Here is a 19,054-nt window from a genome sequence, read left to right on the forward strand (position 1 = left end):
GGTCTAAATGCTTGGAGGACAGGCCTGCTTTGTGAGTGGGAAACATCTTTAGGGCAAGCCATGTGTGATATCTCAGTGAGGGAACTTGTAACTACCTGTGGAGATCACTCCTGCCTGATGTGTGATGATTGATATGTCTTTGGTGAGCAGCATGTGGGCTACCAAGTGGCTTGAGTCAGAACTCAGGAGCAGAGAGACTTCTTTTCATCCCAGGAATGAGTATTTCTTAACAGTAAGCCAGGTCAGATCAATGGGAGTCTCTCTGTTTATAGGTACAGCAACATATTCACAGAAAATTAATCAAGTGTTAAGAAAGGTGGCTTTTTCCCAGGAATGAATCGTTAAAAGATGAACATTTTCAGTCCAAGGTTAGGGCAGACTATGTCAGAGACCACCAAGTGAGGCAAGATGCTTTCTTGTCTGTGGATTTTATTGCCTAAACTCAAAGACCTGATGGAGAACAATCCTCAAAGGGGAAAGCAGCTTGGTCTGGCAAAGGATAGATGAATTAGGTGTGGTTTTGAGATGGGGTTTAAAAGACAGCTAGACTTGAAGGGGGAAAAATGGGGATATAGGAAGGTGTCGTAAAAAGATAAATTCAAGCTTGAGAAAAACCAAAGCTGCCAAAATGATATCCTGGGGAGAATGTGGAAGAAGATTAGGACACAGAAAAAATGGAGAATGTGTTGAGGAAGAACAGGCTAATGGGCTTGAACTTCGCAAAGAAAAGAAAGGAAAGCAGAGCCACAGAAAAAAGCTGGGTGAGGATAGAGGAGATACGGAAACAAAGGGGCATATTGCTCTCAGGAGGACAGTAAGACAGGTAATGATGAAGAGAAAAGGGTCAACATAATGTGGTGGTCAGGGAACTGGTTCAGGGACCATATCAATATTTTTCGTTCACTGGCATTATCAACAACCAAGCTCAGAGTTTTATGTGAAACTGGTTTTGAGTTATTGGAGGCAAAAAAATACCCATGTATTTCATGTGTAGCAAAGATAAGTAGTCTTGCCTAATCCAGCAAGACCTCCAAGAATTTTGCAAGAATTGGGTGGTGAGACACTGACACAGTTGCCCAGAGAAGCTGTGGATGCCCCATCCCTGGAAGTGTTCAAGGCCAGGAGCAACCTGGGCTAGTGGAACAGTGTCCCTGCCCGTGGTTCCATGGGGCTGGAACTAGATTGTCTTTAAAATTCCTTCCAACCCAAACCATTGTATGATTCGATAATTTCTGACCTTCCTAAAACTCTGGTCTCAAACAAGGTGTCAGATGATGGAAAAAAAAAAAAAATCTCTAAGGTGGTCAGAAACTGGAAGTGGGAGTATATTTAGGCATGTTCAGCTTGCTTTTAGCCATTCTGTCATGTGACACATTGGACTAGGCACTGACTTACTGGGGTTTGGCTTTCTGCTCACCACTGTCCCATTAGCCCCTGCCACTTACGACCTCTGTTTGTCTCAGTGCCCCTCATGGAAACTGGTAGTCTATAAGCCTGTCTTCAAGGTAATCTGCAGCCTGGTTACAGGAATTAAAAAATTGATATGTAACCATTAGTTGAGGGCTAGCATGCTGTAGTCACAATAGCTGCTGAAAGGCCATGCCTACTTACTAAGCTGCTCAACTATCTCAGTTATTCAGGATAAATTTGTAGAAAGAGGTTGTAAATGTAAAGTGTAGATATAATAATTAAGAAGAACGAGATTGTCTAAATAACCCAACTGCTCTTGCAAGTCAGGAATCTTGATGTGCTGCTCCTATCAGGGAGACTGCAATTCACCAAACGCTGGAAGGCGGGCTCGGAAAGCTGTGCACGGAAAGAAACGGCTGAGACAAATACTTTGTAAAAACAAAGTAAGATTTGAAGAGAGAGACCCTGAATTAAATCAGGCAACCTATTATGTGTGTGGCTGGAGTCTGATGTAAGGAAGGAGCCAGACTCCTGCATTTATTTAAGCCTGCTTACTATATAATTCAGGGTAGTGAGGTGAACTAAGGATGAAGCATTAGCTTCAGCATAGAATTTTTATTCTGATCACTGGAGCCTAAAGTTATTAAAAGAACAAACACAATTACAATATCCTAGGGGACTGGCACACATATAAATCTGGACATGCTGCCTGTTTCTCGCAAAGCATATGTATGGATCTGTGTGCTGCCTGCTCTTTATTTTAACTAGGTTTGCTGCAGCTGTTCCTCTGAAAAGAACCATCTAACACTCTGGGGAAAGAGAGGCTGCAGAAATCCTCAAATGAATATCTATTAAGAAAAATAAGTTTTAAATAAATTGCTTATGTATGTGGTTAAAACTCCTGTCCCTTGAATAAGAACAAAGAACTATCACTTTACTATCTCTAGACCTTTCCTAGTTCCCAGTTAATCAACTTACAGTACCATAAAAATTTAATAACAGCTTGTTCTTCCTCTATATCCTCAAAATGATGAGAACCTATTTTCGTGAAAGGTATGGATGTGAATGCTTTCTGAAGAACAAAAGCCCATAATCTTTAAATTTAACTAGCATATGTGATTTTCAGATTGGCTCTGATGAAAATATTTTGAGCATCAGGTAGCTCAGCAATACCTATTATCTGTGCAGGAGAATACTCTTAACTCTCACTCTTTCAGCTGACTAATAGTGATGTGTGTATGTTACATAAATTGTATTAGACTTGATCTGACAGTCTTGACTTTAGTGTTGTCAATGCCGAGTACATTATGGAGTCTGTAGTTTTTAGAGGTGTCATCAAAAAAAAAATCAGGTTTTTCTGGTTCTCTCACTTCAGTAATTTGAGATTTTGGAGCTTTAAGGTAGTGAGGTTAAAAATCTTGGAGGCATGATATAAAATAAAACATAGTTGTATTAAAAGAAAGGTTGTTTGAGATTAATCTGTTAATCTCCTGAGAAAACAGCTCATTTCCAAGGATAGAAAATATAGCAGATATTGTCCACCTTGACTTTTGTAAACTGTCACCAGGGAATGTATTTGTGAAGATTTGGATTTGTAGAAGAATTGGAGAATTGATAGAAAACTGACTAGAAAACTAGAAATCACATTGCATTGAAATAGGAAATATTGGACCAGAGGGGACTTTGTGCACTAAGGACTTTTGGCTGATGCCACAGAAATGAAGTGTGCCAGTGGTATTTGTCATTGACATTTTTCTGGATTTTTTTTTTAGGGGGTTAAGCATGATGGCTGTGTAGTTGCACTGTGTTTTAATTATAAATGTTTCCATCTTGCTCACTGGCTCTTCTGGGACTTTGCTCTGAGTTGCTTGTTTCGATGCTGTGAGCAGCCTCCCATCACTTTCTATCCATTGGGAATTCCTTGGAAGGACTTTACGAAGAAAATGGGCACATGAGGATTAAGTTGAATGCAATTATGAATCAAAAAGAAAGGGGAAAAAAAGCCTCTGCATCATCTTAGCCTCCCACTAATTTTTCCAGTCTTCTCAGTATGGGCAGAATAACTCACAGGACAGAGCACTTTAAATGAGTAATTTAAGTTAAAAGTGTTTGGATATGATGGCAATACGTCATTATTGTGCCCAACTGGACTCCTGCTGCCTTTCTATACAATTTTGGGGTTTATCACATACTTGGAAAATAGCAACATGATTATGTGTCATTTTTCTTCAGAAAATGCGTTCTCATGAAGGGAGACAACAAACTAAAATCTGTGCTTGATGCTGACAGTACAAGCAGAGCACAGAAACATACAGGCACTTTTCAATATAGAAGGTCCAATCCTTAGGTCCAGATTATGACCAAAGTCAATAAGGGTATTGTTTTTTCCCAGTGGATATTACCTGCTTGCTTTCTAAAAGATTTACTTGAGTAGAAATGCTTTGCAGGGTGATCTGAAGCAAATGTGGAAGGTGCAATGTCAGTCCTCATGTAGGAAATACCCGGTGAACCCACAAAGCCACCTCGTCTTCCTTTACACCTTCTACACCTGTAGGTAAGTAATGTCCCAGCTGTGCAAGGCTAAGCAAATAAGTACCTGCAAGTAAAACACACAGAGAGGAAAAGGTGAATAAGAAATGGCTGGCTGTGACGAGGTCCCCATTTAAGAGGAAAGGCCGTGGGTAGGTGCATATAGGGAAAAATCACTGTAGGGCATAAGAGCTATCAGAGTATCCAGAAGCATCAGAGGATCTGTGATAAGGAATCAGTGCAAAAGCTGGAAACAGAGTCTGTCTGCTCTCCTGTTTTAGTATGTACCAGCTTTTTAAATCCCTTGTCTCTCAGTCTTCTCTAGTGTGCACTCCATTTAAAAGTTTAATATTACAATATTCTTGCATTAATCCTGATTGTCCCCATATCCAGTTCTGCCTGGTCTTGGGAAAGTATAAAATCAATTTATACAGCACAGCTGAAAAGCAAAAAATTGTTGGATTACCATACTGTGGCATACAATAAAAATATAGTGTTATCTAGGGAAGTCTGTAGCTGATGAGAGCATAAATATCAACCCCCCAACTCTTACCCCTGAGTATTTGATTCCTGCATCTTATAGAAACAAGGATCTCTGCTGAACAGTGTGACATTTCATCACTTTGGATTTGCTGTGGTGAATAATATTATATGCTATTGGCCTAGAAGAAGTATTACTATAGTAACTAGCTCATGATTCATTTTTTACGGGTTTTTTTTTTTTGCTATATTTCTGAAGGGTTGCCTGTCTAGACTAAGATTGTTTAAACTAACTCATGGTAATTAATTTTTTCCAGAGTGCTAAAAATATGGGACAGATAAACAACAGTACTTAGATACTGCTTTTTGAAAAACACAGCAGGCCCATAACATTCTTGAAATTATGGGAATATTGTTTTATTCTATTTGTCACATTTTTATTAGTAGCTTTCTATGTTGTTATTAATCCAGTTTAGTGACCTAAGGCTGGATTCCCACACTGACAGTATTGCAACTCTAATGAAATCCTTAGACACCTAATATATAAAATGTTACATCTGAGGATGAAAACAGAAATGGGGTTGGGTGGTTTAAATCCAAGTAATGAGCTCACTTATTCATTTAAATCAGTAAAAAGGAACTCTTGGCATAAGTGATGTATTAATATTTTATATTCTGGATTTGTACAGATTTAATTCCTTATGATGATGCTTAATGGGTCAGCAGTCCACAAGCACACATTGGCAAATATAATCTTTATTACAGTGCCTTATCAGCAAAATGAATAGGAGGACGTGTTAGGTATTTGCCCATTTTCTGAAGCATATAGGGAACTTAGTGTGCATTTACTGCATTCTTGTTTTTATTATGGTAAAAGGTGGTGTTTGGTTATTTTTTAAAACTGGATTGTTTCAAAAATTAGTCATCCTTGTCAAACCATGTTTAGAATTTATAGATATAAATTAGAGTAAGTAAATTAAATAGAAATTAGAATAAACAAAATAGATAGAAATTAGAATTCATAGATGTTCAAGGCTCAAGTAAGAAATGTGGACCTACCATTTCCAAGAAGAATCATTTTGAAGTATTTTAAATTACCTTAAGGACAATAAATATGCACACAGATAAGCTTATTTAAGCACATTTTTTATTTTAAATTAGCTTAGAAACATCAAATATTATTGGAAATTGAAGAAGTAATTTATTCTCACATACTTCTTTTTCACAGAATGGGAAAAAGCCTCTCTGGTTTTATACTTTTTAAAATTTCTGGTGGAGTTTGCAGCTTGAATAGAGCTAATCATTAAACTGAACCAGCTGAATAAATGGAGATTCAGAAAATATTCACCTTATATTTGCAGAAAGCTGACCAAACTTTGTCTTCAGGTTTTTAATTATTTCTGCCTACTACTTGATTTGAACTCATCCCAGTCTAGGCCTCAGAGTACCAGTTTTATCATTTTCAATGGCTGTGTTAGAAAAATAAATATCCAGTTTAAAAGTTTAGGAGCTGGGAGGAGGTTGAGGGATTTATTGTGTGGTAAATTGGCTTTTATTCACCCTGAATCATATCCCAAGATAGCCATGGTAACTTTCTGTAACAACAACACAGAAGAAGTGAGCTCTGTCAGCAAATTTGCTTTCTGCCTTTTGTTTTTCATTTAAGTGATGGCAAGTTCAGAGGATCACAGAGCAGCATATGACATTTCATAAGGGTTCATAAATTATGCAGTCAGACTTGCTGGATTACAAAAGCCTGGGAGTAACAAATGCTTCTTGCATTATAAATGAAATGGCTTATTTACAAAGATGACATAGCTGTATTAATTGTGAGAAGTTACGATTAACGGGATAGGCCTGTACTGTTTAAGATGTTAATTAGAAGAAACTTCTTTTCCAGAAGAAACAAATGCATCTTTTTAGTTTGCTGTGGGTTTACTGAAGTGCTTTGTGATTGTATTCTGAACTGCCTTCCTTTTCCACCAATTTCAAGTGGTTTTTCCTCATGCATTAGCATAATGTCAAGGCAATAAAAGAATCCTGGATCAAGGTTCACGTTCAAAATTAAAACTGGTGATGGTTTCTGTGGGTAGGAAATTCAGCTTGTTCCCTGCTGCATGACACTGGTCAGGCATTAGCTGGGGTGTGCTGTCAGCCGTGAGTGTTGAGTGGTAATTGGAGTAACTAATTGGAGGCGTGACCCCTGAAATAGAGATGCTGTTATTACATCTGCAGTCATCTATGCAGGGCCCAGGAACCTGCCCTGCTGATGCTGCAGCTTGTGCCCCTTTCTCCCTGGTGGTATTCCCAGGCAAAAGCAGTCCCTGGGTGGTTCCTAGAAGACCCATTTTGTTCTCTGAGGACACTTTGTGCTGCTTACGGCTTCTCACATTCCTTCCCCTGCGCCTGCTCTGGAGAGAGCAGTGATTCTCGGGCTTTCTAGGGGAGATGTTGGTTTGTTTTAGCACAAAAATGCCCAGGGACTTGTCATACCTGAGTAGGGATTTTAAGGTTGAGCTGATTGTCACCCTTAGGAGCATCTGAATGACTGCCCCTTTCCGAGTGCCCATTGAGAAGAGGAGAAAGGGAGGTGGTGAGCATGGCGGTGGGCAAGATTTAGGAGCATGGCAGTCTTAGAGGAGAGTGCAAGGGCAGGTGGTGGGTTGGCTTAGGGTGGGTTGTGGTGAAGGATGATAGAGAACACAGGTGGGAGGCCAGGGTTGTGGGAGAAGATGAAAGATCAGAAAAATTAGGAATTGCAAGTGAGTCAACCTTTCAACCTTTTGAATGACCGATTTCCTCTCTTGGAGTCTGTTGCCCTTCATGCAGGGCTTGCATGTTCATTTTTTCCTGCAGATGGGTCAGTTTGGTGCTCATAAGCTGCATTACACACTGATTTTCTTTTTTCTGCTATGATGCTCTTGTGTTATTTGAAGGATAAAGAAGCTTAATGGTATTCTTGATTTGATAGATCAGCTTGTGACTTAAGCAAAATACCTGTCCTTGGAGGTCTTTTTTGCTGTTCCATTTCTCCTACAAAGTAATTTGAACTTCTCTGTTTCTTCCAAAGGCTTGTTGGGCTGCCCTGGGTAAGGCTTAGCCAAATGAGGAGGGATATCCAGCCGTGCTGGGAGTTGGGAGCATGTTCTGGAAGGATAGCAAGAGTGATTCACATCTTAAACAGGGCAGGGTTTTACAAAGCTGCTGAAGTCTCAGGGAAGCTTAAGCGTTAGTGACCCTTCAGGGATTAAGGAGAGTTTAGATTTTAGCGGGCATTTCACTAATGAAATCATAGCCTTATAATTGAATTACACTTCCAAGTCTAGATACTAATCGAAGCACATCCTTCCTTTTCTTGTTCCTGGGGTACATGGATAGTTCAATTAACAGCAGCAGCAGCAAGGAAGCATAAACAGCCAGAGGCACACAGCGCTGTGCCTGCCTGGCTTCCACAGAAACGGGGCAGAAACTCCTAAAGGGACAAAAACGACTTTTCCTTTGTACAAGCAAGCCCTTGGCATGTTTGCACTTATGGCCCTTCTGTTTTAGTCCCAGAATGGTTTTTTACTGAGAGCTGGCCTAAGATAACCTGCTCCTGCAGTGCTTACAGACTCCTTATAAGATGTGCATGCAGGCAGTCTGGTCCTGCCACAGTCTGTGAAGCCTCTGCCTCCCTCTGCTTCTGACTGAGACAGATTTAGTGAACTCAAATGCAGGGGTTGATGTACAAGAAGCCCATTCTCCATCCTACTGAAGACAAACACTGAAAATACTCTGTATCTTGAATATTATTGCACATTGTATGTCACTTCTCATTCACTGGCTGTATGTAACAAACTGAAATGAGAGTGATGCTTCTGTTCAAGAATGAGTGCAGCCAGTTCTGAGCTCACATGCATCATCAGCGTGTCAGTGAAATGTTTTACAGCAGCTTTAGAGGCAAAGAAGTCCATCAAATCTAGATTAGAAATCATCTTGCCAGCACCATGAATTTATAAGGAGTGGTAAGATACGGAGGCAAGGGAAGAGGGAAACAAGGAAAACAAAACATGAAATTGAGGAAAAGAAGCAGAGAAAAACAGGTTTATAGGATGAACTGAGGGATTCTTCCTCCTGCCTTTTTAGGCATGTCTGAAGCTCAGTTGTGGCTATCATGATTTCTTGTCATCATACATACGTAATTTTTCCCTTGGCTTTCAGCATTTCAGGCTTTTCATTGGGGAGGAGATGAATCATTTTATGTTTGAGAATGTGCAATGCAGAATTCTAGGAGCAATCTGATCAAGATATTTGCAGTGGTTCATTTTACACCCCAAGGAGGGCATTGCTTATTTTTCAATCTTCTCATTAATTTTACATTATGTTACCTGACTGACAGTACCGAGTAATTTAGGTAAAACAGGCACCCATATAATCTGCTTGAGCGTTATCCAAATTAAGAGCATTGCTATTTTCTGGTTGGTTCAACAGTAGAAATATGGGAAATTGGTAAATACCAAACCCAAAATATATTCTGTATCAACTTCATGCTTTGCTGGTGATGACCTTATGTGCTCATTACCCTTGCCAAGAAGGCATTAGTGTCCATGATATTTTACACAATATCCCTTAAGGTGCCATGATACAGAAAGTCTGCAACTTGGACCAAATATTAACCTGTTTTGATTACTGAAATAGTCAGTTCCAGCAGTAATTGTGTTGTCTTCACTTTAGGGATTTAAAGCCATGCAATAGCATCCCATAAAGTTGCTGCTAATGATGTAGTATTGATTATGATGGCTGTATAGGTAACATAGTAAACACGAAAGTTTACTACTTTATTTGACAAGTGTGTTGTATAGTTTTTACTGGTAGGTGGTGATGATGATTTCCCCTTCCTTCCTTTTAACCAAGAGAAAAAGTCCAGTAATCTTCTTTTCCCCAAAGACTTGCTGAAGGGTTTGTAAAGAAACAGAATCCATTGTATTTTTAAGTTACTTTTTATCTTATTTGATATACTTTTCCTGAAGGATAGCACCTTTTTATTAGAGCCAAAAGACTGGCTTTCCCTTCCAAAGACTTATATTGTGGCTGTGGCTGAGAAGTTTTTTGGCTGTTTTCATCAGGTTCTGAAGGGATTAAAACATAAGATGTCTGTCTATGGCATCTCATCTGTAATGTAGGATTACTCCTACCATTAGAAAGTTACTGTATCACAACTTGGAGTAGCTGCTCTTAAATGCATAGCTTTGAAAAGTAAAATAAACCAAGGATTGTGAGGAAAAAAATAAATTACCAAGCTGTTTCTCATTGAAGATGTATATTTACAGATTTTTGACGGAGTGGAGCTTAATTAGCTGAGATTATATGGAAAGGATGTCTCGGTTTTGAAAGACAGGTGTCTGCTAAGGAAGGCAGAGGCCCCCCTTGAAGTGGCAGATATAACCCCTTTTCCCTCCAAGTTATTATATTTTGAAATCAAGGGCCTTTAGGCAAAGATGTGGGAAATAGGAATAACAGTTCTTTACTCTATATATATATGTATATAACCAGTCAAACAAAACAACAACAACTATGGCAGTAACAGCAATCACAAACCCAGTCCCAGCCTTCTCGGCTGTCAGGCCCTTTCCCCTCGGGTGCAGTTCCGCTCGCAGCCGGCAGGGGCGCTGGCGGCTCCCGGTGAGCAGGGCAGGTGCGATGGTTCCCCCGCGGCTGCAGGGGGCGCTCCGGAGCGAGCTCGGGAAACCCGCGGCACCGGTGCCCTGGGATCCCGGGAAGGGATGGAACAAAGGCTTCACAAACCGCTGGGCAGCTGATCCCGGACTCTCAGGAACAGCAGGCTGGAATGGCAGGGACGAACGCAAATCCCGGGTGGCAGGCGAGATGTATCCAGATGGGAAAAACCACGGAGGCCCAGGCAGGCAGGGCGAGCAGGGCTACAGCGTAGCGAAAGCTCGAAGCAGCAGCGGAGCAGGGCAGCCACAGCTCGGTCTCCAGCAGGGCAGGGAAAGCGGCTTTTGGGGTCCCGGCGTTGCTTCCAGCAGGAAGAAAGAACGGCCAAAAAGAAAGCAGCAGCAGCTCCTTTCTCTGCAGCTTCTTTCTCCGGACGCTCAGAGCGAACTGTCCCCACACCCAGGTGTAGACAAAGGAGTAGCCAGGCCCGCCCCACTCCCCTTTTTGTCTTTCTTAAGTACAGCTATTTGTCCCCTAGCAACATGCATATGGGAGAAAATTCCTTTAACAGGAAAACCTAAGACTAAACTAAAACCCCAACAAAGGATTATTGTGTAAAGGGTCCAAGTCTGCTATCATTAAGAACAACTGGAAGATGGCAATTCTCAGGAATGTCTCAGCACTATTGTTCTTGAATATTGTAGCAGAAGTTTCATCCTTAAACTGGAAAACACTGATGCACTTAGCTGTCAGCTAAATAAGCTGTTGAAACTTCAGCACAGCTCTCGTGCAAGAGAGGAGCAGCCCTGGTGAAAATCAGAGCAGCTCCTGGCTTCTCTGGATGGTGGCAATTGCCCCTTTGGAACACCTGCAGTGCCTGTTGTGCCTGGAGATCCTCAGCACAGGGGCAGCCTCTCCACACCTCCCTCATACATGTCCTTCCTCCTTCCCAGCCAGAGCACAGCCCTGGCTTCACTGCTTTGTGCCCGGGTCATCTACCCCTTCATGAAGAAGCTTGACTTACATGTGCCTTCCACTGATTCCAGTAGGACTTGGGTTTGGGCCAAGTCTACTGTTGGTATCTATGGAGCAAAGATGGGGTTAGGGTTTTGTTTGCTTTGCCTTCTTGGCTTTACTATGAGATGTTACCATATTGCATGTGTAATCTGCCTGACTGGCTCTTCCCTAAGGCTTTTTCCTTCTTCCTTGCTTCAGGAACAAGCAAGGAAGCAGTGATCCTGTGCCGAGTCCGTGTTTCATCTCTTATGCAGTAGCTAAATAACAGCTGGCTACTGGCTCTATAGAAACTACAGGGTGCATAATTCAATTTTCCCATTCGTGTTCCAGTTTCTACTTGGAAATTCCCCTTGGGGATAGATTTGTCTGCTCACTAACTGCACTCGAGAAGAAGAGAGACCAACACACTGCAAAAGTATCCCTAGGAGGAATGGAAATCTTTGCTTGTGAAAGGTCACCAGAAAAGTGGCAGTAGGGTCACAGAATTAGCCTGCACCAGGGAGGAAAACATTCTTGCCTCCCATGTTGGGTTTTGTGCTGACAGGCACAAAATCTCTAACTTTGCATATTTGACTTAATAAAAACTGAGAAATGAGCTTGGCTCATTTTTTTTTTTTTTACCAGGCAAATTGTGTGTGACCTCAGCACCTTTCCTTTTTTTATGTTGTTGCAGAGGCAAAGTAGTAGGCAGTAGTATACTTTTTCCCTGATGCAGCTAGTGAGAAAGGACACATATCTCAAGGTGGGTTACAATATTCCTCGCCTGACTGCAAATTCCGAGATTACTGAAGTAACAAAATTGATCTAAATGTCATGTTATCCCTTGGTTTAATGGGAAATAATTAAGATCTTCACTGACATTATTAAAGAACACGGGTTTGCTGTCTGAAGCATAAGAAACTTCTTTTTAATCTCCAGTAAAAATGGACAGCCCTTCTCTGTTAATAAGTATTGCCTACAGCATGTGATCCCATGATCATAATGACTGTGCTTCTCCTTGTTCATCCCACTGGCAAATGACAGAGAGTCCGGGGTGATTTGCACTGGAGGACTTGAGCTGTGTGGCAGATGAGCGGGCGTGGAGGTCAGGGATGTGTTTGACTTGGGCACTGCACTGACCCTTCAGTTCCCAGGATAAACTGCACTGGATGGAGGAGTGAAGCTGCACAGGAGCAGATACTCTGCTGCTCTTGTGCTGTTTCAGCCAAGAGAGGGAATGCTGGTGGAGAGGGAGGTCCATGGATATTGGAGCACTGCAGAGGGGCAGAGACTGGCTGTTGGTCATGGAATTCGGGTTGGGTTCTGTCCATCATGTCACCTGCTGGGAATTGTAGCCTGGTTGGGGAGTTCAGTGCAGGATCTGGAAATCAGAAATGTGTAATCCACCCTGATGACCCCACAGTGTGTCCTGCCCCTGCTCGCAGGAGCAGGTAATGGGACATAGGACACAGTGGCTTGGTGTGGGCCTCCTGTATTCCTCACTAGCAGCTGTCAGCCAGGGGACTGAGCAGAGACATTCAGTGCTCAAATGCAAGAGCCCTTCATCACCTTCAGAGCTCTCCATTTGGCTGCCACAGCATCACAACGAGCCCTTGGCGGAGGGAATGATTTAGCCTCGGGAAATGGAGATTTATTTCAAAAAGTCCTTTACTGTAATATCTTCCTTCTCTCTGACTGCACCATGGAGGCATCTCATTCTTATCATGCAGGAAGTAGCTGAGGCTCCCTGATACTATTCTTTTTAAATCAAAACATTAAAACTACCATGCAATGATTTTCACATTTTCCAGGCATCCCTCCTGCTGGCATTAATTGCCCCCCTGCTGTTCCTGTTCCAAGGCTATTTGCTCTTTCTGTATGCAGCGCTTGTTCAGTGCTGCACGAAACCTTTGCTGCTTTGCAGTAAAAAAAAGCTTCCGCTTATGCAAATGGCATTGAAATGAGTTTGATAAAGTGATAAACAGTCACATTTAATGATTGAAACTGTTGGGGTTTAGTTTGTTATTTTACAGTTAATTTTGTGAAGGTAAAGGGCTTTTCAAACTCTCTTCTGGTGTCAGTGCAGTAATACAGCATTCCTAGAACAGTGTTTGCAAAGTGTGGTAGGGCCACCAAGCCAAAGTGATAAGGGGGCCACATTCATCCAACGTCACAGTGTCCCTTTCCCCTGTGGCAGATCTCCCTTCCATCTTGAAATCTCCCTATACTTAGCAGTTCTCCTATTTCAATTACTGTGTCTTTGGATGGCAGTTAAGTTTCATGCCCCTTTATTTCCTCTTTCTCTCTGCTTCTGACACATTATTATTCTTACTAGTGACTGCACGAGACCTCCAAAATCCCACAGTCCCCAAAAGTAATTACAGATACATTACTGAACAATCCCCACTGGTAGGCTGGGTCAAGTGCTTTATTTTTATCCAGGGCAGCTGCCAAGGAGTGTGGTCGACTTTTGCTTCCCCAGTAGCTGCATGAAAGGACAGGAGTATTTCTGTCTCCTGAGCATTTCAGCTGTAGCTGGGGGGGGGTCCTCTCCCAAGTCTGGAGTACCTGGTACCCAAGCAAGGTTGCTCGTGGTCAATATGGAAGATACAAGGTCCCCATGAAGATAATGGATAAAGATAGAAAAAACATGAGGAGTAAATGAGCACAGTTTGATTGTGTCCTTGTCTGATGCAGGGTTTGATGACCTGCAAGCGTGTGCTGATCCTGGAGCTCCTGAACATGGCTACAAGACACCCAGCGCAGGTGTTTTCTTTGAAAGCGTGGTAGTCCGGTTCCATTGCCAAGAAGGATACAGGCTCAATGGTACTTCCAAAAAACTTTGTGTGAGACACTTTAATGGCTCCCTGAGCTGGAAACCCAGTGATAAACCTGTGTGCCTACAAGAAGGTAAGTCAGTTTTCTTCAAGCTGTTCGCCATGTCAGTTCTTCTCACTTGTCCACGTACCATGTCTGTGTATCTCTGGACAAAACACAAAAGGCTGGAGTTCATTTCATTGTGTCTTATTGGATACATACTTTTAATTTTTCATCCATAATCCTTGTTTGTCAGTTAAATTTGTACCGTGAGAGGCTGTGTGTGTTGAAAGGGACATAAAGAAATGTGAAAACAGAAGATAACGTCCCCTTTTAACTAGTTACAAATTGATGCAGAGAGGAAAACAACCTCCACTGTAAGTTAACTGTTTATTAAAGCTGCCCACTTAATATTCCTTTCTGCAATATTATACTAGGAAAATACAATCAAATTCCAGTGCTACTGCTCCTGCTAATCAGGAATTTTAAACAATTGTATTTTATGACATGTGCATGAGTCAGTAGGAAAATCAAATACACATAGACTGCAGGAGTTTAAAGCCAGGGTAGAAGTTTACTCTGAGATAATTCAGACTATTATGGCATAAACCAATTTATTTTCATTGTATATTTGACATTGTATTTGGTTTTAAATAATTAGGATGTTACATTGCTTTCTTCTTCTAGGTCTTAGAGGCAGGATTAATTTGAATTTCATAACTGTAAATTTTGGCCAAAGTACACCCAAGCAGCACAAGTTATTTATTTCACCAGGTATATTAAAGATATAACCTGTCCTTGTTGTTGATTTATTTTTGGTCAACAGAGCTATTAAAGTCAACAGACATGAAAAGTATTAGTTAAATAAAGTGTTTACATTTTAGTGTTGTAACTTCTCCACTGAAGACATTAGCCATTGGCCTCATTGTCTTCATGGTGGAGCAAGATAAATTCTATTTTGGGTTGCCTTTCAGCATTTAAAATTTGATAAATACATGCACTTTATTCAGAGGTAGTTGGAGACTTACGTGGCTCACAAACACACTGCATAGGATCATGCATCACTCAGTGTGTACAAAAACTGCAGGAACTTGTTTGTGCTCCTGGGGGCTGGGTGTGAGAACCCTGTGAGAAGCCAGGACAGGGGTGAGCCACAATAGGGACAAGCAGGGCCTGGGACGACCGTGCTCAGGAGGTGCATCTGAAGGGAACCACCCTAAACAGTGGCCAGTGTGAATGTGGTGGGTGAGGTATTGGAGAGGGTAGCCAGAGGCAGCTGCTAAGGAGTCCATGGCTTTCAGGCAGCTGGCTTGTTGGCAGGAGAAATTTAGGTAAAATATGTTCTCCTGGACATGTATGAGGCCACGGGCTACAGAGCTGTGAGGGGCACAGTTGTGAGCTGTCCCATGAGGTGATAGCTGATGTCTAGAAATAAAGGCAAGGGGATGCCAGTACCACCTCATCATATGGGCCATGTGGGTCAGGTTCAAGGGAACAACCTGATGCCTTTAAAAATAACTGTGTATGAACGTCGTGCCCTCTCCGGTGGCAGCCACTTCTCATAAATTACTTTGTCTCTCATGGTTATTTAAGAAAAAATGCATGTAGAGTGACAGCGGCCTGTGTCTAAACTGGCTATTGGAAGTACCAGAAAAAGCTTTAATGCTTGGAAATTCTGTTTCCTTAAGCACAGCAGGGAGCTGCTAGGAATCTTGATGTGCATCTTTGAAATGTTGCCTGTATCATCCACTGCAGTTGTTAAAATAAACATTAGTATATTTTTTTAAATATTCAAACCTCTTCGAAGGCCCTCCAGCCCAGTGGAAATCTGTGGAGGAAGTTTCTGATCACAATGCCATCAGCAACAAAACTGCCACCAATGTCAGTGTGATCAACACTTGAGCCAGGTGGTTTCAAAAAAGAAAGAAATTGGAAGATGAGGATGTGATGGATGATGTGACAACAGTTGCTTTAGAGATAATGATTACTTTCCAGCACAGAATGCTTAAAAAGGATTGCTAGCCAATGCTCTGATCAAGCAAAGCACTTAAGCTGAAGCACAACTGTAATTATGTGATTAGTCTTGTTAAAGTTCTGTGCTCAAAATTAGGCAGATGCAAAAATGCTTCTTATTATTTGGACCAAAGAGTAGGACCCTGGTTTAGGATTTAGTGAAGCAAGTGCTTAAGTACTTTCCTGATTAACATTATAATAATACCTCAGGTATTAGATTACAGCATTAATTCTTAGTTCCAATGCACAATAACACCACTGATTCAGAAGAAATACTAAGCAAAGGCTCAGTGGCAGTCCATGAGGCTTAAGCATTGGCTTAAGTGATTTTTAGACTGATCCTTTTGCATACTGGGAGCAGAGTTGTGAGAGAGGGCCATGGTAGGGAGGTGGACAGTATAGGAACATGGCACATCTGGAGACCAGTTAAGGGAGAATTACAACAGGGTTTGTGATTCTCAGCTGCCTAATGACATACATAAAACTCTTCATTGCAGAAGTTCTGTAATGATATAGAAAGAAATTTGAAATTTCTACCAACTGCTGGAGAAGGGAGAATTTTATGTTTCCCATTCATCATTACCTATCACAAGGTGGAATAAACTTTACGCTGCATTTACCATTTACGGCGGGGGCTGGCTGCTCTGTGGGCTATGGTATGCTCTACACGCCTCTCATCCCAGCATATATAAATGTCAGGCAGTGCCAGCTGAGCTTGAACAGTAAAAACACTCCATAGTTTGGAGTTCATTTATTCTCAGGAGTTTGGATTTGGCGAAGGATAATTTTATGTCTATATGTTATGTACGTTAATTGTTGTTATGTGTTTACTAGCACAATCTCTAATCACAAATGGATGCTATTTACCAAAGGAAGCAGAGCAACCTGTTTCAGAATGTAATTGATTTTAGAACTAATACATTTGCCTGGAGCTCTTCACCCAATCAATTTGATTTTATAGGTCTGTCATTTCTCATTAAGAGGTAGGAGATTTTAAGTGTCAGGACGAGAATGAAGTTGCATGACTCAGTGTCCAATAAATGCCCTGTCAAAAATCTGTGTGCTTAGAGTTATGTTCTTATGTTGATGTACAGCATGTTGTGACTGTACCTTTCATCAGCTCTAATACGGTTATGCACATAAATACCAAACCTCTGAGGTAGGAATTTTGTATTTACTGTTTAAGAGCAGTATGTCATGTTGTTCACACTTTAATCTAATCTTCTCCCACTGTGATAATGTGGCTGCTGAGGCTGTTGCCCTACTTGGAACAAATGCTAGCTCTTTCCTATGAGATTGAATCTAAATTTACAGTCTGCATGGAGATGGCAATGAAGCGAAGAGCTGTGCCCACCTCTCCCTGTGCTTCTGCAGGCAGACACCTTGGAGATGTTCTCAGTGCCTCATTCTCCCACTGACAGGGATGATAAACCTGCAGTGAAAGTAGTGGACTAGTACATGGTTTGGCTACGGCTCTCCTGTAGGACATTTAGCCCTCCATTTGCTTTGCCTTTGTCCCTGAGTCTGTGAGATGACAGAATTATTTTTATTTCCCCATCTCTTATCTGTCTTGCCCAGTGTTTTCTGATTCTTAAGCCTGGTTACCAGCACTCTATGATACTTGTAACCCGGCCACAGGTCAATGGCCACAGGTCTTAGGTGAAGTCTCTCTGCACTGTTTTAATACAAGCAAAGACAGTAAAGAGAAAGTGTTATTCAATATGCACTAAAATACTGTGTTTTCCATCCATGGAACAATCCTAATAACACAGTACTGTGGATTTAGCACTAGTAAAAAAAAACCAAGAGACAATATTGCTCTTAAATGTTCAATTTCAGGAGCACAGGGTGTAGATGAGCTGTCCCTGCATTAACCCAATTCTTCATTATATTCCTTTCATCCCTCCTCCCTGTTTCTCTCTGTTCCAGCCTGTCAGTGGTGTGATTCGATGTAGTCAAGACTAATTCAAAGACCTGTCCACAGTGAGATACACAGGAGCACCAGGCCTCTGCATTTGAATTTACATACAGATCGTAAACAAAACAGTGCCAGAGCAGAGATTGGGACACTGTTCTTCAATTGTACACACTCTTACAGTGTTGGAAAGGTCCTTGACGTGGTTTTGGGCAACATCCAGTAGTACTCCCAAGTAAATCCTACAAGCACTTTCTTGCGTTAGTGTGGAACCAGGAACAATTTTTGGATGGTAAGGGCTCACCTGCAATATACACAAGCCATCCCAAGCCAGCTGGTACCCGTGGATAGTGTGGCTGTCTCCATGGTGTCTAGGTCATGCCTTCTTTCTGAGTAGCCATTGTGGTCCAAGTGCTCTTGGGAGGAGGTAGGGTGGTCCTCCTTCCCCATGGGCTGCAAGAAACCATTCTGAGAGGTTCTGCACTTGAGCAAAACACTCTAACTGTACTGTTTAATGAATTTTGTTCTTCAGACCAATCTTCCTGTGATGGGGCACACACTTGGTTTGCTAAAGCCAAGAACTTCTAATGTACAAATCTTCATGAAAGTTAGGTCAAGGTGAGCCCTCCTGCCTGTCAGGCTGTTGAGCCTGCTGGCTGTACCCCACCTCTTTCTGCTGCTGCAAGATGAGAAATATGTCCTTTTGCCTGGATGATGTTAATACTCACGCAGTAGATATAAGCAGATCATGTAAAACTGCCAGAAAGGAGTGTAAGTCATAGCTTTTGCTGTTCGATGCTGGTTAAAGACCGTGTATTCCCTTAAATGGTTTAGCAGCTTCCACGGATTTGCTGAGAAGGACTTAGAATAAAGTAGTTTATTTTCTAGGACAGGACATTTTAAAATTCAGTCACCTCCTTCCAGCTTTTCCAAGCAGAATTGGTGCCAGCTAATCCAGTTGTTTGTGGAGAAGCGGCTACTGCAGTTTATGCCTGACTGAGTGCTAAACAATATGAATTCAGCCAGTGGGAAAGCATTTGCTTGCAAGGCATCAGGCAAAAGAGCTGTAATATTGTGGCCCATTGGTCTGGCATTTAGCTGGGGGTTGTAATAAGCCTGTTATCAAAGTCAGCCAGGATGCGGCAGGTGGAGGACGGTGCAGTGAGCAACTTATCGCTGCTCTCTGCCAGCATCTACCCGATTAAAATGATCCCATCTACAGCTGCTCCTTGGAATAAT

At 41.8% G+C, this 19,054-nt stretch overlaps 1 protein-coding gene across 4 annotated transcripts in view; it reads left to right on the top strand.

The window, feature by feature from the left end:
• Nucleotides 1-19,054, top strand: part of SUSD4 (sushi domain containing 4) — a 70,251-nt gene that overhangs the window by 26,641 nt on the left and 24,556 nt on the right. For all 4 annotated transcript variants that reach the window (XM_048298451.1, XM_048298452.1, XM_048298450.1 and 1 more), the window contains one exon: nucleotides 13,768-13,980. In XM_048298451.1, the coding sequence (XP_048154408.1) occupies nucleotides 13,768-13,980 (213 nt within the window). The remainder of the gene's footprint in view (nucleotides 1-13,767; nucleotides 13,981-19,054) is intronic.

The sequence above is a fragment of the Corvus hawaiiensis genome, chromosome 3 (assembly GCF_020740725.1).
Source record: "Corvus hawaiiensis isolate bCorHaw1 chromosome 3, bCorHaw1.pri.cur, whole genome shotgun sequence".
Classification (NCBI taxonomy): domain Eukaryota; kingdom Metazoa; phylum Chordata; class Aves; order Passeriformes; family Corvidae; genus Corvus; species Corvus hawaiiensis.